The sequence below is a fragment of the Cygnus olor genome, chromosome 2 (genome assembly GCF_009769625.2).
Source record: "Cygnus olor isolate bCygOlo1 chromosome 2, bCygOlo1.pri.v2, whole genome shotgun sequence".
In the NCBI taxonomy this organism is placed as follows: Eukaryota; Metazoa; Chordata; class Aves; order Anseriformes; family Anatidae; genus Cygnus; species Cygnus olor.
In genome coordinates, this window is record NC_049170.1 from 19,516,685 (window position 1) to 19,541,964 (window position 25,280).

Sequence of the window (25,280 nt, forward strand, 5' to 3'; positions counted from 1 at the left end):
GTTTTAATGTTCTTTTTGGAAAGAATTAACAAAAAGGAGTGAAGGTCTTTCACTGAAATTTAGCAGTCCTGTTAAGCATGTACTGGCTTATTTTCTAGGCTCACTTTTATTCCAGCTGTGAGTGGGAAACTTCAGGAAATCATTCCTAAAAAGCACCTTGGGGTGACTAAATTGCTACTTCATTTATATCAAGATGGACAAATTGAAAATCTACCAACCACAGTCACCAGTGCAAGTCCTGCTGGACTCCCACCCAAACAGATGACACGTTTTGCCTCCTCTGTGATGCAGATATGGGGGATTGATAGTTTCAAAGGTAGGAAGTTCTAGACCAACCTTGTAGATTCTGGAAGCGAGCAGCATTCCTCCCTCTTTCCTTTGTCTCCCCATCAGGATAAGAAATGCTGTCATGGAAAGCACTGAAATAATTTTAGGAGCTTTTCTCTAACTTGCAGTGGCACAAGTCTGCACAGTCAACAGCAAGTAGGAAACAATGGTTGCAGTACCTGATCTGTTTTGGGAAGGAAGTTCTCCTAGCAGTCTGCAGTCATACAGCCAAATCCCTTTTTATCAGATGTCCTGTGCTCCATGCTAGTGACATGGGCTTTTCAGAAGACATGTTAGCATAATATTAAAATGAAACAACCACGTTAGCAAGTGTGTTAAAATGAAACGACCACGTTAGCAAATGACTGACTCCAACTTTGAAGTAGGACTTAAGCTACTCTCATTAGTTGCCTTTTCCCATGGCACATAACACAGAACAGTTTGGGAGATGGCTGTATACTGCCAACCAAAGGGTTTATTTTATGCTGTTACGGCGGGTATTTTGTACGTGTTCTGTGTTAATGGCATTGCTGTTTTACAGATGGGGACTCTCAGGACCAGAAAGGTTAAAATCAGAGAGTTGGAGATAGCTGGGGTTGAAGAGATGATTTAAATGTGTCAAAACTGTGCCCTGGCAGCTGGAGGAAAGGCAACAGGGGAGACAGGGATTAGCCTGGTACTTGACATGTCCCGGTCCATTTGTTCGAGAGGCACAAACTCCCTGTTTCCTCTGCATCTCAGTTCCCCATCTGGAAAACTGGAATAATAGTGTTTCTTTTACAGCATGGGAACTCAAACTTTCTAAAGTAAGAGCTGTAATATTAGAAATGGATGGATCCTTTATGCAGTTGAGTGGCCTGAAATTCAGTGGCACTGAGCTCTTCTTGGAAGCTAGATTTGTCGCAGAAACTAAAGATCTTACAGAAGGAATCATCCAGTGAATGTTGTTGTGAGAACAATCCTTCCCACCTTCTAAAGGATTAGAAAGACATTTGCCTTTAGAATATATGCCATGTACTTGATGTTTATAACAGCATAATCAATGCAGCCTGAATAACAGGAATTACTGTTTTAAATAGGTTTTCTGTAACCTTAGCGTTAATAGTTGTAATTTCACTTTATGATCAGATCTTTCGGAGAAATTGCTGACAGTCAAAATGAGCTATGTGTCCTGGAACACGTTGTAACTGCTTTGTGAGGTTGATAACAGTCCTGTGAGCAAAAAGCCTTTAATTCAACAACTTCGCTTCCGCATCTGGTAAAAACAGAAGCGCTTCTCAGATGCAAAGCGATCAATCTTTGTGCACTCTTCAGTACTGAAATTGCCTTTGTGGCCTTTTAACTGCCAAGCTGCTTACATTCGGGGGCTACGTCTTTCTTTACTGAGGTTCTGATTTGCTTTTGCTGAGACTGTGTTGTGGCTTAGGGTGTTTTGCCCATTCATAGGCAGTTTGAGCTTAAAATGCTAGACTGGAGCATGTGTGGCATCTCTGTGGTGTTGCAACCTCCAGTAAAGCTGCAGGGCAGACAGAAAATGTCACAGCCTAAACAGTTGTAGCCTCAAGAGCTTGTGTGTCAGAGTTGTTAGCCAAAATTTTGTTCAATACACCATCAACAGCTTCAAGCTTTCGTGTTCATTCACTTTGGTTCATGCCAGATAGGATTGTTTTCAGGACTCTTAAATCTTTCTTAAAAGCTGTTTTTGATTTTGTCATTTAAAAAAGGAAAGTCTGTATTTGGCATGCGCAGATTCCAGTATAAAGTTAGTGAAATTCCTTAAAACTAGCACAGCCAAAAATTACAGTCAGATAAATTACAAAAAATTACATCTTCATAGTTCCAAGAGCTCTGTTACATAATTTGTCATCAAACAAAGTATCTTTGTTAAACAATTCAAATCGCTTATTCTGTCAATTTGTTCTGAAGTCTCTTTGTTTTAGAGTAATGTGTTTCTAATAACCAGGTCACTTTGGCACGAAAGAAACAGAGGTTTCACTATTCAACAAATATTTAAAATCTGGTGGGCTTTCAAAGCTGACTGTTGGTTAGTTTTCTTGCTTCCTATTAAGAAAATTATTTTTAAATTTTCTCCAAGTTCCTCTGTTTGAGACTTGGTAATAAGAGAAAGAACAAAGCTGTTGATTGCTTTTCTGTTCTGCATCATTGTGACTTAACAGTGGATATATGCAAGTTGGTTTTAGGATTAATATAGTATGGACATTCCTACTGTAGGAATAAATATTCATCCTTAAATAGTTCTCATCATCAATGTAGTCTGTACTTTTTCTGCTTCCTCCAGTGGTTGTTAAATAGTACTGTGAACTAATATTTGTAAGGCAGGTGATTTAAATAAATATCTGTATATATATATATTAAGTCGGGCTTCAGGTACAGTTGACCAAACTTTCCAATGTTGGTAGCACATTTGTATTTCAATATGGCAACCTTAAGGGTGTGAAATGATTCTTAAATAAATAAAAAAAGAATACAGAGATCTTTCATTTCTCTGTTCAACTCTATTAACCCTGAAATGCAGCCATCACGTGGGAACTGGCAGATAGCTGCTGATAATAAATGATACGCCTTGCTGGTGACAGCACTGTAAATGGTCATCATAATAAGCAAATACTGAGAACAGAGAAATATACAAATTAAATAAGGTACAGCAGAGTACAAAATACAGCATTGTGATGTTTGAAAAGTATTTCTGTTTTGTGATGTCACTACCAGATATGCTATCTGCATTAGGTGCACTTTTGGACCATAAAAGTGGACAGATCTGCCACATGGAGCCTGCTCTTTCAATAACATCATCTGTAAAAGTTGAGAGTTACAAGTTTAACTTGCAACTTGCAGTTCAAGATTTTATTTTTTAAACACTGGCCTTAAAAGCAGGATAGCCTCCTGCTGACGTGTTTGTTTCTGGCATGATTTTTCAAAGGTTTGTCTCCACACAAATATGTATTCAATAAATAGATATATTCTTTCTTGTTGTTTCATCTTTAAAAATGTGTAAATATATATTTATATAAAGTATACCCATCCTCATTCCTGTTTTTTATTTTGCTTCTGCAGTTTATTGTGGAGTGTCATGGGAATACACTTCTTCCCCAGTTTTTGGGCATGTACCGGCTCACTGTCGATGGAGTTGAAATATATATGATTGTTACAAGAAATGTGTTCAGCCATCGTTTATCTGTTTATAGAAAATATGATCTAAAGGTGAGACATAACTGCTGATAATATAACTGACAAAGTATCTGAAAACCTTTAATATAAATACCATATTCTGCTGGTGCTTGAAGATTGCTCAAAATTGTAATTAATTTTAAACTGTGTTACGTTACAACCACATTTGCTGGTTTATTTCTGTATCTAAGTTTAGAAAAGCTGAAAAATGATTTTATAGAAATTGTACAAATTTATCTGTACTGTGCATGCTTTAAATGGAGCAATTTAACCAAATATGTTTGTTAAATATAACTAAATGTCTAAGGGTAAAACACTTTACAGAAGTAAAATAATAATTCTGCTTACTATAGGCTTTTATCAACATTATGGAAAGCCACAGCTGATTCTGCAGAAGACTTATAAAATGAATGCGTAATGTCATAACGTTGTTAATAAACCAACTACTAAAAAAGTAGATACGCTGTTAAGTACATCACTACTATGGAAGCTTCTTATTTCATTTTGTGTTTTAAAAATAATTCAAGTAAAAAGAGAATGGTTCTTAGTACGGAATTTCTGTTGCTTTTCTAATAAGGTGTGTTTTAGTTTTGCTCCAAAATGTAATTTTTCTCAATATTTAATATAAAGCCCTTAGAATGAATGCCCAAGAAATGGTCTTAGTCTTCCTGTCTCTAAGGGATTGTTTTTTTACTTCCACCATACAGTTTCCCTGAGAAATGTACTTCTTTCTAATGCATTTAATTTCTGTGTTGAACCACTAAGTGCATCTGCAAACTTATTTTAAGATATTTTCTCAGCATTGTATATTAAGAGACATATTGCACCATCCTTCCTTACTGTCAGGTATTTACCTAGAAATTGGTTAGATAGTTGACTGAACCTGGTTTGCAAGAACTGATTTCCTGACTGTTGACTTTTTGGTTTTCAGTGTTCAGCAGAGCTTACCAGAAAAAGATATTTTTCTTTTTGTTTTTGCTCTTTTTTTAATTTACCCTCACAGACTTAAGCAGTTTTTCATTTGAAATTAACCAGTTGATGAGTGACATGACTAGTAGAGGGGCAGAAATCAACTATTCAGTCGTAACTTGGCTTCTTTTGGAGGATTTTCTTCAAAAGTGCCACTAAGAAGGAGTGACCGATCTCATACTTGAATTGGAGATGAGTAACTTCCAAAAATTTGAGAGAACTGCATGTGTTTTAGAGCATCATAATGTCCAGAGGCATTAAAAAACTGGGACAAAAGCACAACAAAAAGAAATATAAATAGCATTCTTAACATTTGACAACCTCCATAATTTCTACTATTGTAAATCCTCTTTTTTTCTCCAGTTTGGTTTTCTGCTCACCTTTGTCCAGGCCCAATAGTTATGCAGATGGAGCACAGAATACAATGTAAAAGATGTATCATCACTAAAACAAAATATCATAGATTTCACTAGTTTTTTGTTTGTTTGTTTTGTTTTGTTTTATCAGATAAATATATAATGAAATGAAATCCCTGCTTGCAGGTCCATACAAAATACTGAGGGTGTACTGTCATATTTATCTTTTCTCTCCATCCTTTCTGAGTTTTCTAAGTTTGTCTCTGCAAACAGAACAAACAGGGTATGAAAAAGTGTGGTTGGGAATCCTCACATTCTTTAAACTAGTGCAACTCCACTCCAGCATTTCTTTACACAGTGCATACTTTCCAACAAGAGAGAGCTGATCTACCCATCTTTCAATATCCAATGGTTATCATGTAACTGTGTTAATGAAGATATAACTATAGTTATTATTTCTTGCACTGCTATTACGATAGATAAACTCTGGGTACTTAAAGGTGTGGTCCTGCTCCAAAAAAAATGAGAGGAAATATATACAGCCTTTTTTTGGTCACTTAAAGCTTATTCATAAAGCGCCATATAACTTACTTAATTTTTTAATGATTATAACTAGTATTTTTAAATATCCAAGATGCCATTGGCAAACACTGTAAATCTTGTGAAACCACTGTTGATCTCATCTCTTCTTTTGACTTCATATCGCACTGAGGTACATTGTTCTTGTTTGTACTTTATGATCTTTTTAAATATTTGTATGTATTTATATTGTGACATCCTTTTCAAATGTGTATTACATATGTCCAAGTAGTTATATAGAATAGGCTATTCCACAGCTATACAGCTAAATTGGCACAAAAAGATCAGAAGTCTGCAAGCCAACTGAACTTCCAAAGTTGTCTCAAAATTAGGATGAGAGGTGAGGAAGAAAACCCAGCAGTCAGGGGAATAATAGATGTAGAGCATTTGAGGGTTTAATCCATCTTTCTTCTCTCATGATACATCTTCTTCAAGTGATGGCAGAAGTTCAGTGCTATGGACATTCTACCTCCTGTATCACCTTTCTTTAAAACAGCTCTCAAGTTCAGAAGATGCAGTTCATCCACTTTTTGACCTGTTATCGTAACGATTTCAAATTAGTTTCTGACATATGCACATTTTTAGATCCATTTTTTCTGTTTCAGGGCTCTACTGTGGCTCGAGAAGCCAGTGACAAAGAAAAGGTATGGTGCATTTCTGTTTACTATTCAGTTACCTAAACTGCTAGCTAGTGTCAGGACAAGCATAATCAGTGCTGTTCTGCCCCTTTTCTTTGTTTTCTGTCATATTCTCCCCTCTTGAGTTCTACCTTATTCCCTCCTTTATCTTTCCCATATTTACTGCAGACCTTTGACTATTGGTTTGCAATGGTGTTGAAATTTCAGAGGTAAGTGAGCCACTCCTCTACCTCCTCCTTTTCCTTTTTTCTCTTCTCTTCTTAGTTTCTTCAGGGCCTGCCCTGTGGTAGGAAAACATCAAGAACTTCATTCTCTTTCTTCTTGCTTCTTCATCTTCTTTTTCTTGCTCTTTAATGTAGAGATTTATGGACACTCCATGTCACTTAATGGAAAGATGAGACATGGCACCACTTCTAATGTGAATGCAAAGTTGAATCAAACCTTGAATTGTGAGAACCATTTGGTATATAAAGGTCGTATAAACAAGCCAACAACTGACAGACAGATGTATATGTAGCTATAATGAGAGCAGTTCTCCCTCAAATTCTGTAGCTGGAACTTTGCTCTAAAAGGAAGTTGGTCGCCTTGTTTGTCTCCATCTCCAACTTCAGCTCATTTGGAAAATTGAACATTCTCAAAATAAACATTTATCTGAAGTTCCAGTGAAATACACCAATGGCACTTGAGGAGAGGTTTGTCTAAAGATTCTGCAGATAATTGAAGGTGGGATATAGTCCCTGTTCTGTAAGACTTCTTAGGTTTCCAAATTTTGAGTGAAGTCTAGGAACCCATACCACTAGTTTTCTTAAGTTTTCCATATTCCTTCTGAATTATGCTGTTGCATAAGATCATTCAGCAATTTGCTTAAAAGACTTCATTTTGTTTTGTCCCAAAATTCCATTCTGATCACTTGTTTTTATCCTAAGCATTAGTCATACCATACCAGCCTCTTTAACTCTTCTGTGAATCACACAACTACACAAAGGGGTAAGGGGCATGCAATAGCTGTCAGTGCTGCAGTTCTAGCTGCAAGAAAAACTCTGTGTGCTAAGTTTTTCCACTTCCTCCTAAGGTATGACTCAACACTTAAATTCTTTCTTCCAGCATTACGCAACTAACATGTGCCAAATGCCAATTGCAGTTGCAGTAATCTGCATTAGCTCTCCTTTGCTGTACTAGGCCCTCAAGATCATGTCTTGAATGGTCTTCATTCTTTTCTTGTGGTCTGTTTTTGTCCTTGTTTAATAGCACAACTCTAGTGTTTTTGAAGCAAAGAGATTAACCCTTCAGTGTCTTGCAAGTGATACCTACTGTCATTGAAAACCTCTGCTGGTAGTACTAAAATAATCCGGTATAAATGAGGACGGCAAATTATTTGGATGGGACTCCTTCAGATTATAATTAATACTTGGAATAATAATGTAAAATTTAACAATATTACACATTTTCAGCTATACAAGAGGTGATACTGTACAGATATTTTGAGGAGTATTAGGAATATGTCTCATAATCATAAATAATAATACACAGATATTATATAGTAATACTAAGTGATATAATGTCACTTAGTAAACTGAGTGAGAACCTGAAAGAAACACTGCCTTAAGTCTGTTCCCATTCAAGTCCATGGCAAAATTACTATTGGAGTTGATAGCAAAGTTGAAACTAAGATGTATAGTTTTGTATAACTATACAGAAAAATTATTCTCCATATGTAATATGAAATTCTAACTTTAGTGAGGCCAGTGATAAAATTCCAATGAACTTCAATGTGTCTAGAGCCTCCCCTTCCATTTTGCATATTTATATGAAAGATATATCAAAAATTGCTCCCCCAAAATTCTCCAGATAGTTTAAGTTTCAGACATCATTTTCTTTTCAAAGGAATTTGATTTCTTGGAGGCAGAAGTATGTTAAGCCTATCAAAGCTGTAAGCAAACAGTCTCAGGCTGCTAGAACAGATTTTTATTACTCATTATTCCCCTCAAATGTCAATACAGCGCAGCAAGGAGTCGACAAGCTACTGATCAGAACAAACATTTCAGAGCAAGAGAATGAACTGGGCAGACTGCTAACTTCATAGGGGGAACAAAATTTTACAAACACATTAAGAAAGACTCTTGCGGATTATTCCAAGCAAAGGAAAAAAATAATATTTTGCTCATTACATGTTTTCTGTGTAAATTTTTGAATCTATCTTTTGATCTAGAAAGCGTGAGAAGAATGCACCTTCAAGTGTCTTCATTGTAGATGTTTGGAACAGTCATTATCATTGTGATCTGAATCTCTCCCTCAATAGGCACTAGTTTACTCACATAAACTACTTCAAGTATTTCTAAAGAGCAGTTTTTAAGATTAAATAAAAAAGTTTTTGTTTAGTGATATGAACAAAGAAAGCTTGGTTTTTGAAGCTATATAAGCAGTGCTAAGACCTGCTATCAGGAGATGTGTTTTTGCGTGTCACTACATTGAAGACTTTGAGGATTGTGTTGAAATCTCCTAAGTTGGAAGAAACTGCTCTTCAATTGTTCTTCTAGAAAAAAAATCTCAAATATCTATCTGGTGTAGCAGCTTATTAGCAAACTTTTAGCCAGAGGCAAATTAAATCATCAATTTATTAATATCGCCCTGAAATGACATAAATAACAATAGAAATCCAATTAATGGCAGCATTAATTAATTACATATTATAAAGATAGCCATTGCTCTTCACATCTGAATAACAAAAAAGTAATAAAAGACAGGAAGCTTTTGGTGCTAAAATATAGGGCTAAAAATGCCTGCCAATGCTGTAGTTTTTAATGGGCTCTTAAGTAATTTGAAATACCAGTATTCAAGTAATCAAATGGTTTTCAGAATATTGAGCATAGTATGTTGGCTTCCTTTACAGCTGTGCAATCCAGTCTTTCAGTCATTTTCTAACACAGATTGCAAATTTTAAATAAATTACTTTGAAAAGGCTAAAATGTTGATGTTCTTGAATCTTTTTCCTATCAAGCTACTCTTTGTTACTTAGTTAATAAATAAGAGGTGGTCAATTATGCAGAAGAAAATAATGGACCATGAAGTAAGAAATCAGAAAAAAAAGTATTTCTCTTTTTTAGTTTTGTAGTGTAAAATAGGTATTAAGATTCAAACATTTTAATCAGTTTTTAGGAAGAAAAGCTGACTGGAATGACTCTGAGAATGTTATTTTTGGTCCTGTTCTCAGTTTATCTTCTTTTTGACTGTTTTCAACTGTTTAACATCCCAACATATTGATGATAAACTCTGAAACTGTCATTTCAATATTTTATGATAATCAGTGTGGAGACAAGCTCCATCCCCAAGATTTCACCTTAACACACGATTCCTCTCATTTGCATTATAAGTGATATTTTTAATAATAAAGGCATCACTTTCTTGGCAACAAGTATCATAACATGCACTTACAGATGTCTTGAATTTAAAAAGAATAGTATGCTTCAACAGTTGTCAAGTTCTGACAACTGTTCAAGCTCCTTTATTTTTTTTAGTCTTTAGTTGTCTCTCTCACTCTTTTTTTTTTTTAGTAGTGGGCATTTTCTATTCATTCCTTGGACAATTTTGCCCTCTTAAGTGAAACAAGGATAATGCAGATCTCCCCTGGTGGTCTGTCCATAATTATGCTGCACTTTCAGTATGACATCAAATTAGCAGTTACAGCTGAGTATACTTGTACTTACAAAGAACTTCAGGATGTTGCTAGTGAGTGAGCAACTCAGAAGGAAATTTGAATAAGAAAAATGAAACCTAACTGATGTGAAGCCTACCCTATTTCATCTTTCTTGGTGAATGTCATAGACTGATAATTGTATGTCTTTAAATTAATGTAAAATTGGTTGCATTGCCACCTCTGTGGTATGTTTTTTCATAACACATAAATGCATAAAAATGACAGAAAATATATCTGAACAAAGAATTTTCTAATGAAGCTTCTTTTTGGAAAAAAATGCTATAGTTAACAGCTATTATGTTGCATTTTAGTTGAATTGTATGCAAAATACATAGTTTTGGTAATTAGATTGGGAGATGCTGGTAGATAAAACAAGCCACTTCTTACCTTAACTTTTTATCTTAACATTACAACATATTGTACTTAACTTACCTGATTTCTGAGAGGACAATTTTTCTTTTAGGATTTTGGTACAGGAGCATAGCAACAAGTTTGCTTGTTTACAAGCTTGCCCTTTTTCTTCTGATGTCAATAAGTAAAACTTGATCCAAGGTAGATCATCCTCAAAACTGAGCTTTTTTTTTTGCTACTAATTTAAAATTGCTAATGCCAGAACAGCATTTTTTACTTATTTCTTTTAATGATTTCAATCTGCTTCATATGCCAATCTCACACAACAGGCGTGAAGCATGTCTTCTCTGTGAAATGAATCTAAAGTGGGCATATACAGAGTTTATAACTTCACACTGCAATACATTGCAAAGACAGCAATAAACATTCAGAGTTCAGATTCCTTTTTCAGTGTTCAGCCTTCACATAACACTAACCCTTGCTGTTTTTCAAAACAAGTCATTATTTTCCCTTTGTTAGGTTGGTTTTGGGGTTTTGTTTGTTTATTTGTTTAAAAGTCTGTTTTCCATATATTAAAAAATAAAATAAAATAAAATAAAAATGGCATCTTTGTCTTGCATTATATGTTGCATGTTTGTTTTGCAGTAGGAAAACATTAACTTTAGGGATAATTGTGCATGCATTTCCCTGAGCATTTATAAGCTGTATAGCTACTATTCTGGTACATGCTTGAATTCCTAATCCAACTTCTTGCACAATCTTTTGTCCTACAAAAACCTCTCTGGTAGCTTTTAAAACTATTCCAGTGTTCCCTCTCAAATCCCATTTTTGGGGTTACATCTCTATTTCCTTGGCCATTTGCAATCCCGTGATGCCAAATGCTGCAGACTTCCGTAGGAGGCTCTAGTTATTCTTCTTCTTGTGGATCTGGTGACCTCAGACTTTTGTCTCAGTTCAAAACTACCTGTGCCAAATTGTTGCAAACTATATGTAGCATAATATCCTTTTTAAAATGCTGTGTATGCTGGTAAGCGCGGTAAATTTAATCTAACTTACTAAATATAAAATATTTTTTTTAAGTGCATGGGAGCCATTCACTGTGAAAGGAAGCCTAGGGTGTGGAACGTCGCTCCTGGCAGATGTTCTATACCACTTCCAAAAGTTATAAACTATCAGCCCAATTTTGCCAGTTATTACCTGTGTGAATAGCTTAGCTGGCGACTAGTTCCAAACAAACAAGATTGCCATGCAACATTTCTCCTGTAATCTAATCTTTGCTTTTGCTAGGTGAGAAATTGCTGCCAGGTTGTGAAGTTAGTCTTTTCTTCTTCTCCAGTCAAAGACTCTCAAACTTAGCTGTCCCACAGCTATTTTAGCAAACTTCTTCCAAAATACCAGCATTAATACTAGCCAGGATCATTATTCGAGGTCATGATGTACAAAAATCCCTTTGGAAAAAAAAATCTTCATTTTAATATTGGGATGTTAATATTTAATATACTGAATTGAGACCTATAAGAAATCTGCAAAAACTAGATCCTTGTTCACACTGAAATTAAACCTTACCTCTGGTTCTTACCTTTCAATTTTTTTTTTTACAAAAACATTAAGTCAGTGGACTGTTTCACAGTAATTTTAGTTTTTGTATCTGGCTTTACATATTCTGTCTTCTTAGTCAAATAAACCTTTATTGCTTTTCAGCCTTTTGAAAGACAGTAAAACCTTCCTGTCATTAAAACTGTCTGTGACCATGGCAAACTTCAGAATGCAAACCTGAAGTGTGTTGGTAGCATGCTTTTTTAGTAAATAAATACTTCGTATTTGTAAAATCTATGTTTGTCTATGTATGCCTTCCTTGCATCTGTAAGTAGGGGATTAAAAATGATGGAGGTGGTTCAGAAAGAAAATCTATTATTAATTTAGTGGAAGTAGTTAGATGTTCATCTCCTGTGCAGCTCTTAAAATATTTAGTTCTTTAATGATAGTAATATGTTCATTATAATGAATTACATTCTGGGAGAATCTTTTTCCAACAAGGATTTTGCTTCATTGGAAATATTTGAGACTTCATTAAAAATTGATCATATCAATTATTTCGTTAAAGCAAAGTCTCAATTTTTTCATTCAGATAGTGTTTCAAACTGCCACAATGTGGTTTTCTTTGTATTTATTCAAGTGCATAAGAGGAAGATGTCCGTGTTCAAAGTTTTCAATAAGAATACATACATTAAGAATTTTAAATAACTACTAGAGCCCCTCCTAGTTGCATATTTCATGGGCGTTAATTCCTAAATTCACAAATTAACTTTAAGCCATTAATTTCAGCATAAGTGCTACTAGAATTGCTACTTGTGCTGGCTGTCAGGAGTACTATTTGGTATTGCAACAGTACCCTAGGGCTATTAAGGTTTAAGTAAATGTGGAGTTATATTGCCTAGCACAGGAAAAAAAGAAAAAGAAAAAAAAATCTTTGTCTAGTAAAGGAATAGACCAGGCTGGGATGCATCATACAAGTGACGTGGTGAGAGAGCAACCACCGACACATAGCTTTTTAGCTCCTGTTTCTTATGTTGTACCTGCTGCTTTTACTTCCTCCCTTTTGTTTCCATGCGTCAGTTTTGGCTTTTGATTTCTTCTGGTCTGTATTTGCCAAGTCTTCACTGCTCTGGGCATTTGAAGACTGAAGGTGAAGAAACATGACCTCAGATAAAAATCCTCAGGGCAATTACTGAGGACAGGGGAGGCTACAAGGCTGGTAAGAGTCCAGCTTTTGGGAGAGCTGATTCACTGCCCTGAATGTCCTTGGTAGCGCCCCTTGCCTTGTGATGACAGGCAAAAGATGCAGCTGTGTCAGATTTGGTACCTCAATTTTATTAAAAATAGCTTATTGGCAAGGTGAGAGTGGCGTGTGGTACCTGCGCTACTGGATCATAATACCTTCCCAAAACGCTGTTTGCAATTTAGGTTTATTTTGACTGAAGGCAGCCCTGCCCTCAGAGGAAAAGCACGCCTCCCCTCCCACCCCAGCAGGGTCTCATCAGCTGCTCTGGCGTTGTGCAGGAAGTCTGCGGCAGGGCCTGGCGCTGAACCTACATGTCAGTGTCTTAACCACAGGCACATCCTTCCTCCTTGCCTCCCCCAGTTTTAAACAGCATTAATAGGGTTTTTTTTCAGAATCGATGGGCTTGTTTCACTTTAACCTCTGCCTAGTGGGATATACTAGGTGCAAAGATAATCTAAGATAAAGACGTTTCAGTGATTTTGGTGCTAAAAGCGAAGGGAGCTTGGTTTCCTGCATTCTTTTCATTATTGTTCCAGCCTAAATTAATTCATCCAAATCTCCTCTCCATTCTTAAGCATCCCACGCGTTGGATTCCATCCCCTGGCCTTGGCAGCATCCCTGGATCCTCAGCCCCGCCTCTGCGGAGTTAGCCCTCATCTGTGGGGCAGTTTGCTCAATCGCGTATGATAATCCCTGCAGCTGCCAGTCCAGAATGCTTATCTGATATTTCCCCCACTCTTCTTTGTCCTAAACCACTTACTGTGTAGGCCAGAAGGAAAATCAATGCCCACCGTGCTGTCGTAGAGCAGTAAACAATTCGCTGTTTGCTTTAAGGAGCACCTAACGGTGCCTGCGAGCGAAGCAGCCGCGCACTTCAGAGGGACTCGTGCAGGGAAGCCGTGTGGGCTGGACGCACGGCTGTGCTTCCATCTCAGCTGCCTGAGGCGGGGTTTTCCTCTTATTTTTCAGCTAAAATAGACGGAGTCTCTGGAGCAACACTAGAGGGTATTCTAATACATCATAAAATTCCAGACGCGACGCGGTAACGAGTCAGAGCAGTGAGGCACGGACCTTAGTTTTTTGCAAAGTTCGTAGGTGCAATGGATTTAACGTGGATTCATAACTACTAAAATCTTATGCAACTGTTTAAATGTTTGGGGCAGTTATTGGAAGAGAAGCATCACTTCTCTAAACAAATGGAGTATGGTGGGATCTTCAGCAATTCATGAATTCCAGGTCCAAGAAAATAATTTCGGACAGTCAGGGAACTGAGCCACCTGTGTGCACAGCCCAACAGCAGAAGGAACTTTTACCCATTGGGAAGATGCAGAAAGGCATTGCAGGGTCTGCTCTGATGCTCACATTTTAATGCAGTGCAATCCAAGACGTACGTTTGGGAGAAAAGTACCTTGGTGATGTTTTTCCTTACTGTGTTGTAGAAAGAAAATAAACTTATAAAGAAAAATTATTGTCCATGTTAAATTTACAAGCAATGTCTTACTGATTAAACTCCTGGAGGCCATTCCAGCAGGTTGCTGCTAGCTGCCTTCCATTCCTAGTGGAAAGACTTGCATATGAAGACTAACACTGAGGTGTTCTGCAACATTTCCCGCGTAAACCAACCCTTTTCTTCTCTAATGTTTATTAAAGGTGAGGGCAGGGAGAAAGGCTGTTCATCAGTCTTAATGGGCAAATTTTTTCAAGGCTCTGATTGCAGAAGTTACTATTACTTCTGGGTTGCTTGACCAAATACCCCAGAGAAACTGGGTTTTTGCTTGTTATGTTGGTTTGCTGTTTCTTGAAAGTGAGCTTTCAGTCATTGCCCTCTGAAAACAGAGCCCACTTGAGGGTCTTAGTGCTAAAACCAGTGGTTACTTTATCTGCAGTGCTCATGTGAGAGTTTCTGGCTTTCCTTAATGCTGTTGCAAATCGCTTCGTGGGGAAGTTAAAGATGAAGATATTCAACTAATGCTCCCATCACAAGAATATTTAATTACATATTTAAAAGGCAGCGGTCTTCTCTGACATTCACCACTTCTAAGCAGCATTACATAATTCATGTTCACTTTATACTTTATAAACAGTTATTTGGTATTAGGCACTTACAAACGTTGAGGTGGCTACATAAAATGTAATCCAATCTGGCTAAATCTATAAGATCTGGTGCAGAAGTGCTTTGTTACGAGGTACAGATTGTGTTTCGACTTCACTTATTGTCAGTCACTTTGACAAATGCCATCTTGGAAGAAGCATGGACTTGAAGGTTAGATGCAAATGAAGTGCTGAGTTTGATATTTTGTCTCACTAAAATTTACATCATTCCCAGTAAACATATACCTTCTAGGCTATTCACAGCATTGATAAACCAAGGAAACAGGTTTCTGTTTGCAGTTATGAACAGCTGCATGCAGTGGAGGTGTGTTTGCTTCAACTGCAGAAGCAGTGGTGGGGCCTTCAGCTGTGACAGCTCGCTAATGCCCTCTTTTGGGCCTTGGAGAGCCTTTTGAACTTTGGAAGGCTTGAAGGTTTAGCTCTGGTGGGGTTGGGGAAGCTTTTGCTCTGTACCCGTGCTGAACCAGCAACTTCAATGTGCTTCCGTTTGCGTTCTGACTCTTACAATAGTTTTTGTTTATTTTAGGCCAAAGAGTTGCCGACATTCAAAGACAATGATTTTATTAATGATGGCCAAAAGATTCACATTGATGAAAATAACAAAAAGATGTTCCTTGAGAAGCTCAAAAAGGACGTTGAGGTAAGAGTACACCTGTTCATATGTAGTAAAAATACGTGCCAAATTACAGCTAGCCCAGGAAACCATACCTGTAATTCATAAATGAAAGCTCTTGTTTGCAAGACTATAAGCACTGACTGTTTTAAATGAAACATAATTTAAACTTTCAGGAGTTGATCACTACTTTTGCTGATGTGATAAATGGCTTGATGGCATAGCTGATGGCCATACTTTGTCCCTGCCTTGATGATGTGATGTTAAACTGATGGTACTACTTGGTACATAAGTGCTTTACAAGCATAGTACCTCCAAATGCCCCTGGTGAGTATTGCTGGTTGTATTTTACAGGTGGAGGTACACCAAGACTACCTGACTTAAGCTGGATCCATAAATGGACTGTAGTCTGTAGCAGAGAATGTAGCTTCCCCTGCTTGCAGTTGTGATGCTCTATTTGCTTCATATTAGTAATCCAGTTTTAAATCTTCTTTTGTATCACCAGAACAGAGTGCCTCAGAAGTTTGTGTACAGCAGGTGGACTCATTATCATAGCGCAGTCATATCATAAATTTGTAATTGGCTGAATATAGTCAGTAGTTAATAGAAAAGTGTTACTATATGAATTTAATGTAATATTTATTATAACTGATTTAGCTACTCAGCAAGTAAACTAAATTTTGGGCTGTCTACTTCATATAACTTGGCTTCAGTTTCCATAAGTCAAAACATTATCACTAAGCACAGTGTTTTGCAGTCCCTATACTCAAAGCCTAAGATCTGTTTGCCTTGTTGGAAGAGACCTGATAGCAAAATGTTTCTGAGACTTAATAATGCTTTCAGCTATTTTTATCAGAATGGCTCTGTGAATTGACTGGCCTAGTTCTTCAGATCTGTGTCTGAGTGTTGTTCAAAAGCTCAATAGTTGAACACAATACTGGAACTTTAGAATTCGCAATCATTTGCTTTTGAAGAAATCTAATTTCCCATTATCATAATGATGAGAAATGTATGATGATGATAATTATGAAAACATAAGTATTTTGTGAAATAATTGATATGTGCTTATTTTGTATTTGGAGCATTGCACCAGAAAACTGCTCTATCAATGTCATAGCTCTAGAGATAGGTATATTTGAGCCAAACTTTTGTGCCCTTTTAACGTACTGCAGTTGCTGGCTAAAGCTTTTACATTAAGTAGGTTGCAGACAAGATCTTAAACATGTGCAAGGAATAGAGAAGATACTTCATTGTTGCAGAATGTGGACTCTGTGTGCTATCTTCTACATCATTTACTGGATTGTAAATACAATGGCAGATTCCAGATAATGTCTCGAGAGGCTGTGTTTTATGGTTTTGAAATTTATACAGAGCGTTGTTAAACGTACATGTACACTACTAGTGTGAAGTGATCTGACACCTGATTTTAACAACAGCAACCTATTCCTCAGCCTTGTTTTGCTTTTACTGGTCCTTCTGCCCTTGCTAGAAGACTAATAGCATGCACTTTGTACCTAATATTAGGCACTCAGATTTTACCACAATGAAAAAAAATGCACAACACTTAGCATATGAGTATCTTATGAACCACTATTTACTGTTAAACATACTACGGAGTAGTTTTTTTAAGTATATGACTTTGTATCCATTCTTTTTTGTCATTAAATATTTTTGTTGTACTGTATTTCTCTCATAATCGATTCTTACATTTCTTCCTTGTGTTCAAACAGGCACATTGCTGCTGTTTTGATGGCTTCTTGTCCGTGACTTTTCTCAGTTTGTTTCTGCTTCATTTTCCTGCTGTCTCATCCCACTGAAACTGTCCTGAGAAAAAGCACATCAGGATATTTTTTTCACTTTAAATCAGATGATCTTTTCTTTGTGCTGATCTTCCTAAATCTTTTTGCTGTCATCAGCAGCACACTTTTTTTTTTCCCGAAGACCCATTTTCTTCTAATTTGCAGTTCACTCTTCTTCCCAAGGGTCTGTTCTCTTTCATGCTATTTTTTATGGTTATTGGTAGATTTTTCTCCTCTCTCTCTTGATATTTATCAAGTACCTAATGATGTGCCTGGAGTCTTTCCACTCCTTCACTTTCCACTCCATCGCCTTTGGCCAATCTCATCTGTTCTTCTTGTATATCATTGTATATCATCTCTTCCAGCTCAGATCTCTTCTAGTCTTGTGAACAATATTCTGCGTTATTATATTGAAATGGTTAGAAACCAATTTCTTCTTTCTTCTTAAAACCTCTTCTCAGTCTCACTCTTTGTAATGTATTTCTAGCACTTGAATTCAGAGTCACGTTGTTATCTCTGATTCCTCTCTCCTCAGAATCAGGATTTTGACTGTCGTTTCTTATTTCCCCGTGTTTTTATACTCATTTATCGCTGCCGCTATTCCAAAGTCTGGCTTAAATCCCTTCTCCTCTGGTCTGCTCTAACTTCTGTTTTGTAGCCCTTCAATGCTTCTAAAAGCTGAAACAATTTGTATTTTCAGGCTCTCTTTGTGCATATCGTAAGCAGAGGCTCCACGGGTCATCCTATGGCAAGTTCAAAATCCCAGGATCGCTTTGAAGCTGCAGCACAGCGCTGCCCTGCCTGCCCCTCACCCCTTGAACTGTTTATCCCTTCTTCTTGCTTTTATACATCTCTTATTTCCATCTCCCTCTCTTAACTTCCTGCCTTATTCTGTTCCAGTCAATTGAAATAACAATTTGTCTATATGGCAACTGTATTCATTTTCCAGTTTTCTTCAAACTCACCTCTATTCAAAAATACCCTTTCATTCACATTCACATTTTGCTTATGTGACTTACACTGGGAGCCTTTCACTCTGAAGAGAATATAGCACCGCTCCGTTTCTTCTTGATGTAAACCTTCACTACATTTCCACTGCAGGAATATTTAAACATTTTGGCTTGATTCTTTAACAAGGCTGGAAAGGGCGTGAGGAGGCAGACGTAGCACCAGCTCTAGCAGCCCATGAGCCCGATGCACGGAGGCTTGTGTGGCACCGAGCGGTTAGCAGAGTAGCCCTAATTAAAACACCAGACTGGAATGACAGACACTGGTCTTCACCACACGAAAAATTACTTTTCCCTGAGGATTTTGGGAGAGTGTCCTACAGCTTTTTTCAATATAAGTTGCAAGTGACCTGTGTGCTGTTAGTATATCTTAATAAATTCAAGTATCTTTTTACTAGCTTTATCACTTAATCCTCCATTTTGCTGCTCTCAGAAACATTGATGTCCTCGACTGATGGCATTGTGTAACTTCTCGTATTTGAAAGCTGATCTTACATTTTTCTATGATATTGATAAATTGCTTATTATCACTTCCTAGTTCCTTGCTCAGCTAAAACTCATGGACTACAGCTTGCTGGTTGGAATTCATGATGTTGAAAGAGCTGAACAAGAAGAAGTAGAGTGTGAAGAGAACGATGGAGAAGACGAAGGTGAAAGTGATGGGACCCACCCTATTGGAACTCCTCCAGACAGCCCAGGAAATACGCTGAACAGCTCGTTGCCTTTGGCTCCAGGGGAGTTTGATCCAGCTATTGATGTTTATGGAATAAAATCCCATGAAAGTAAGCAGTAATAAACATTTAGATGTTAAGATATTTTGATTCTTGTACCAGAATCCTAACATCTCACAACCACGTAAAAGCAAAGTTACATTTCACAATATAAATTCACTCTGTAGGAGAGGAAATTGATAGCTGTTTGGTGTAAGCAAACACCGAACTTTTTCACCAAGCTGTTTGGTGAAAGCAGAAGACATCTGTAATGCTCAGCTTTGGTACTGAACATATTTCGTAGATATTGTGATGTGTGGGGATGCAGTCAAGTAGTTCACCTACTGCACAATCAACCCATATACTGGCTTACCTATTCAGACACTGCAGTTCTCAGCAGCTGTTCAAGACAGGAAAGTTGTTTATTTTTTCATCAGCATTTGATAAATACGTGTTCTTATTTATAAATAAAGTATGTATGTTCTTCTTGACTCAGAAGCTCTACCTTTCATAAAAAAACTTAGTTTTTCCCTACTTGTTTACATAACTATGAAGGAACTTGAAATCCACATTAAGTGAGCAGTAATTCCTATTTCTGTATGCTGGTGTTTTATTTTGCACTCATTTGGGGGGGCGGGGGGTTGAATCATATTCGAGTGCAGTTAAAGTCTCAGTTAAGAACATCTTGAGCCTGTGGTCTTTATAAAACTGTGATTCTGACTGACATTAACCTGCCTGAGCTGCTGATTGATCTTTGACAAGTCTCCTGTGTTAGAAGGAGGACTCATGACTAAGATGTCTCAAAAGTCATTCTTACTGTCACGTACTTGCCCTTTGCAGATGCACCTAGGAAGGAAATATACTTTATGGCCATTATTGACATTCTTACTCATTATGATGCAAAAAAGAAAGCTGCCCATGCTGCAAAAACGGTAAAGCATGGGGTAAGTATCTGTTGTTTTATTTTTTGTCTGGTACCATTTATAGATCTGCATTTTTGTTGTTTAGTACACAGTCCAGGAGATCTATGGAAAGGGGAAATTGTTTATTCCTGGTTTCATAAGTAATACAAAAGTACAGAGTAACTGCTACACATCACATACTACAAGTAAAACTCCCGTTTCAGTTGTACACATATTTCTTACCAATAATGAAGACTAATGAGATGCTGCCTATTTAGGGCTTTGTACTGTATTTGTGTGATGCACCTTATTATTGTAATCAAAGCTGTTCACCAGCACTTGTAGTAGTATACAGTTCTGTGAAAGCTGTTGTGAATCTTATTCCAGATGCAGGGCCCTAGTGATGGTTTCATTATTGGGTATAGCCTGCTGAAAGTTAATTCCTCAGCATATAATGTGGCTCACTTTACAAGTTTCATTAAAAATATATATTTTAAAATATATTTTAAAAAGTCCACTTTGCAAAATTAAGTATAAAATGTACATATCAAATACTTGGATGCTATTCAGTGAAGGCTTCTGTTTGACTACCATTAATTTATTTTTGACTGAAATTGCTGTCCAGCAGCAGACACCAAAGAATCATGGTGAAGCAGCCCAGTCTTACAGAATTAAGATTGGTATCTTCCATTAGCACCATATAGTGATTTAAGGTTCAAATTTCATAAACTCTTTAAAAAGAACTTAATCATCTATGAGGCCAAAGACCCTCTGTGTAAGTATCTAAGGATCAGGGCACTGTGGGGGGGTTTAACCAAAGAGTTCAGAGCTTTTTAGTTTCCAGCAGAAGGTGATTTAGAACACTTAGCAATAAGCCCTGGACAGGCTTGCAGAAGGTGTTTTTTGTCTCTCCAAAACAATGTATTCATTAATCTCTTGCTCTCAAAGCAGATGAAAGTTGACGCAGACCATTATCTGGCAATTACTAATTAACGTTGAATGTAGCAGACTTAAAAAATCACGCTTCTGGCTTAAATAAGGGATAAAGTAATATTGTAAATAGCAGCTATGATCATGGAAGCTGACTGTGTTTAGAACTTACTACAGAACATTACTTTCGTGTAAATATTTTGTTTCTTTCACTATCTACATCCTCAGCCACCTGACACTGAAGTTTGTTCAGTAATTGCATGCATGCATTTTTTTCCCTTTTGTAAAACGAGGAACTATAAATATAAAGGACTAATGACTAATATAAATGACTAAATCTCTGAAAATGTCCAATAAAAAATATGAATGAAATTATGACCTCATTGAAGTAGCAATTGTAGGGCTTCTTCAGGGAGTGCAGGTTTAGATTAACATATGTTAAAAAAAAAAAAAAAAGTTACTTGTTGTTACCATGTATTCCAAAGCAGGTAAATTAGTGTTCAAATAGCAATACACATTAAGCAAGTAGTGACACACCAGATCCGACTACAGTAGTTCAGTCTTCTCAGCATGAAGACACCGCTGCTCAAGAGACCAGAATCTGTGGGTAGCATGGTTAAATGAGTGTGGTAGAAATTATGTAGGAGACTGAAGTACAGTGAAAGTAAAGAGGAGCAAAGAATGCTATTCAGAAATGGAAGGTGGATATTGTAGGGTTATGGTGGTGAGCACCAACCACCATACCAGCGTCCCTGTTCTGGCATGGAGCCTGGAGAGGCATCCTTAAGATTCTGCTTGCGGGGGTTATTAGATTTTGTATGTATAGTACCTGGTTCTGAGACTGCAAATGAAGTGCATTAAGTAACACCGTCCGTGACAAAGCATCAAATAAAACACTTGTTCTTCCTTCTTTCCTCTTCCCTCCCAATTCTTCGCGTAGGCTGGTGCAGAAATTTCAACCGTTAATCCTGAACAGTATTCAAAGCGCTTCTTGGACTTTATTGCTAACATCTTGACGTAACCTATCATGTTACATGGGACAGACACAAGACCTGGGGACAACAGCAGTGGCTACAAGTGTACGGAAAAAAGGAACTCAGAGAAGTGCTCATCTTGCAGAAAGCAACCCCTTTGTTTACATCTGCTGGCAAAGATGACTGAAGTGGGGTGGAATACTCGCTTTAACAGCTGCCTGATATTCCCAGCATAGTTCTAGCTATTTCTGACTCTTTTGTGTGTGCAAAAAAAAATAATAATAATAATTAAATTAAATAAATAGAACAGCTTACTCAGAGTGCACTGTGACAGTCATACTCTGATGCTACCAGCTGAAACGGAATAAATGAGCAAAGAGGTGTGGGGTGGGGGTGGGGAAGAGTAAATGCATGTTAAATCTACAATATTGATATCAAATTGTAAACTGTGGATCAGTTTATTTTTTGAACTAAAAGATACATGACAGTATTCATGATGATGATGATAATAATAAAAACCTTACTGCGAATGTTACACTTACACCATGCACACTGGCACTCCTTAAAAAACAGCTGCAACAGTAAGCCTTTGGTGCCGGAGGCTTTTCCCATCAGGTTCACTGCAGTTGGATTTTTTCTTTTTTTTTTTCTTTTTTTTTTCCCTCTGTCTCCCTTTTTTTTCCCTTTTTTTTCAGCACATTGCATCAGGAAGTTCAGGCTTTCAGACACCTGAGAGCTGATGTCTCTTATCTTACAAAGAGCTAACATGTAATTCATGCTGTGTGTACATTTTTGCTACAGTAAACTTATGTTAAGGGAAAAACCTTGCTTCTTTTACTTTGTTACCTGAAGTTTTCATTTGTTTTATATTCTTGCAATATAGGAACTAATAATGTTACAAGTGGAAAAAAGCTTATTTGAAGAAGCGCATAGTTTTGGGCAATAGTAGCTACATCTTTCACCCACGAGAGATGTGCATACTGATAGAAACTCCATTCTCTTGTAATTTAATGGGAATTTGAAGTTTAAATGCTTATGTTGTACTGTTTAAACAGTGGTATTTTATTATAGATTGTCCCTCTAAAAATTAACCCTGAATTTTACTGTTTACATTATTAGGAAAGCAGGGATATTTCTGAATTTCAGACTCGTGTACAATATATGATTTTTGAGTTTACATGTAAAGTTATTTTGCAGTACAAATGAAGTAATGTTCGTCATCTTCCAAGGTGTAACGTGCAGTAGTGTACTAAAGTGAATGTTTCGCTCACTTCCGTGATAGACTCTTTTACAATAAAAAGAGAAAGGTTATTGCAGAGGGATTCTTCCCAAGGTCGTCTTTCGTCAACAAAATGGCCTGTCCTACCATCTACTCAAATTTGATTGTATAGTACGTTGCCTAAAACTGTGCTGATCATGTTTAACTTGTTTAAAATTTTTAAAACACGACATTGTATTTCTTCTCTTCTTGTATTTTTCCCTGAAAGACTCCATGCTTGAAAGACAAATTTACATATGCTTAAAGTTTATCTACTTATACACTGTGCTAAAGCTGTGCCTTTGAAATTTCTTTATTGAAATTGTTAGGTTTTATAGGCAATTTAAAAGAAGTCAAACCCTCCCCATCATCATTTCTAACTCAAATCAGGAGTGCCAGCATGCCTTCTCCATAACTAATGTCAGTGCTGTTAAGCCTGCAACTGTGCATAATGTATGTAGTGTTTTACTTCGGAGGAGCCTATACAATAGCAACCCATTACACTCTCTTCAGTGGCCAAAGGCAATACTATCCCTGTTGCTGTGTACTAATTTTATTCTCCTTTCCCCTACCTTTCCTTCAGGATCATTTTTTTTTGTTACATTTGACTTAGTGATGTCTGCAGCACTGTAATGTATGTGTATACTTTTGTATTGTATGTATTTAAATAAGTTGGTACTGTGGCTTGGTATTTTTTTTGTTCTCTCCCTGTACACCCCGGTTGTCTACATTTATCACCCGTGTTTCATTTCCTGAAGTACGCTGCGGCTTCTTAAAGCGTGAGGCCACAGCGAGACCCTGAACTAAAAATGAGGTACACGTACTTTGAGTAAATATTTAATTGCGGCCAATTAGTGTACATTTTTAGACAATTTTAGAAATTTACAACAAAGCATTCTTTTTGTCTGTGTAGCAGTTTTGTCACTCATTATTGTTGATAAACTGTTTATTTGGACAGGGCAAAGAAGACTCATTATTGTATGTTAGTGCTTAGATTACACTCCAAACATGAGCAAGGCTTTATAAAATAAAGCACTCTGATGTCTCACTAGGTAAATCTTCTGTTCTTGTGTTTCAACTACATTTCTGATCACTTACAGATGAACTTGGGATGTTAAAATGAGCGTGTAGACTATATCATAAAGAAAACGTAAGAAGACACTTTAAACTTTTGCATTACATTTTACCTTGCTCCTTCCATGCTTACTTAAGTGGCTTGAAATGTTTAGCCTTTGCTTTTTTGTGTTCAGGCTGTGCGCCACGAACAAATACAGAGGTTTGTGAGTGATGATGCGATGCATTAAATCCTAGCATTGCTACAGAAAAAGGAAGATGGCCCACAACAGTTAATTGATATAAAGATTGGCAGAACTTTGCTAATGTGTGTAAGACCTTAAGCTAAACAAATTATTTAAAAAATAATTGGGAACAAGCCCAGATAATTCACAGGGAGGAAGGAGGGCTTTCTGTCCGGGCATTTCAGGGCTTTGCTTGTCAGGGCTTCTGGCACATGACGCAGCCTGCACCGCACAGCCCAGGCAAATGGCAGAAAAGTGCCTTTTTTCTTTATCCTGACTGACTTTTAATTCTCTTAATGCATTTCTCATTTTTTACTTCTTTTTGGTTTATGGCACAGATGTAGCAAGACAATGTTTTCAGAAATACTTTTACCTATAAAATACACCTGACAGACTTGAAGATAAAGCTGATGTTCCCCACAGGGAAGGCTGTTGAGGAGCTATTCTATTAAAAGTGGATGAAGTGATAGGGAGGGGAGAGAATCTTCTTAATTACTCATTTAATGATGTCTCCAGTATTAATCTAAGCCTGCACATCACACAGCTGCTCCAGCTGTTTAGGCTTCCGTATGACCATGGTGCTCAAGGACCGCTGCTCGCGTTACTTGGATGTGCTAGAGGTGGATAGCAAGCTCCCAGGCCAGTTCCCTGTGTTCGTCACTTAAAAACCTGCAGTATCTTCTGACCGGGCTGCCACACTCCTGTGCTGCTTTTATAATATGGATGTTCATACAATAAAAGTTTCTCATATACAAACCCAGCACAATGGGATAGAACGTGCTCCAGCCGTGC

General features: G+C 37.1%; 1 protein-coding gene across 2 annotated transcripts in view; it reads left to right on the forward strand.

The window, feature by feature from the left end:
- The window catches only part of PIP4K2A (phosphatidylinositol-5-phosphate 4-kinase type 2 alpha), a 108,816-nt gene extending 84,575 nt beyond the window's left edge, over positions 1-24,241 (forward strand). For both annotated transcript variants that reach the window (XM_040546749.1, XM_040546750.1), the window contains 6 exons: positions 3,403-3,549; positions 6,026-6,064; positions 15,524-15,637; positions 18,955-19,198; positions 19,967-20,070; positions 21,899-24,241. In XM_040546749.1, the coding sequence (XP_040402683.1) occupies positions 3,403-3,549; positions 6,026-6,064; positions 15,524-15,637; positions 18,955-19,198; positions 19,967-20,070; positions 21,899-21,979 (729 nt within the window). In that variant the 3' untranslated portion in view covers positions 21,980-24,241. The remainder of the gene's footprint in view (positions 1-3,402; positions 3,550-6,025; positions 6,065-15,523; positions 15,638-18,954; positions 19,199-19,966; positions 20,071-21,898) is intronic.
- Positions 24,242-25,280: the final 1,039 nt, after the last annotated feature.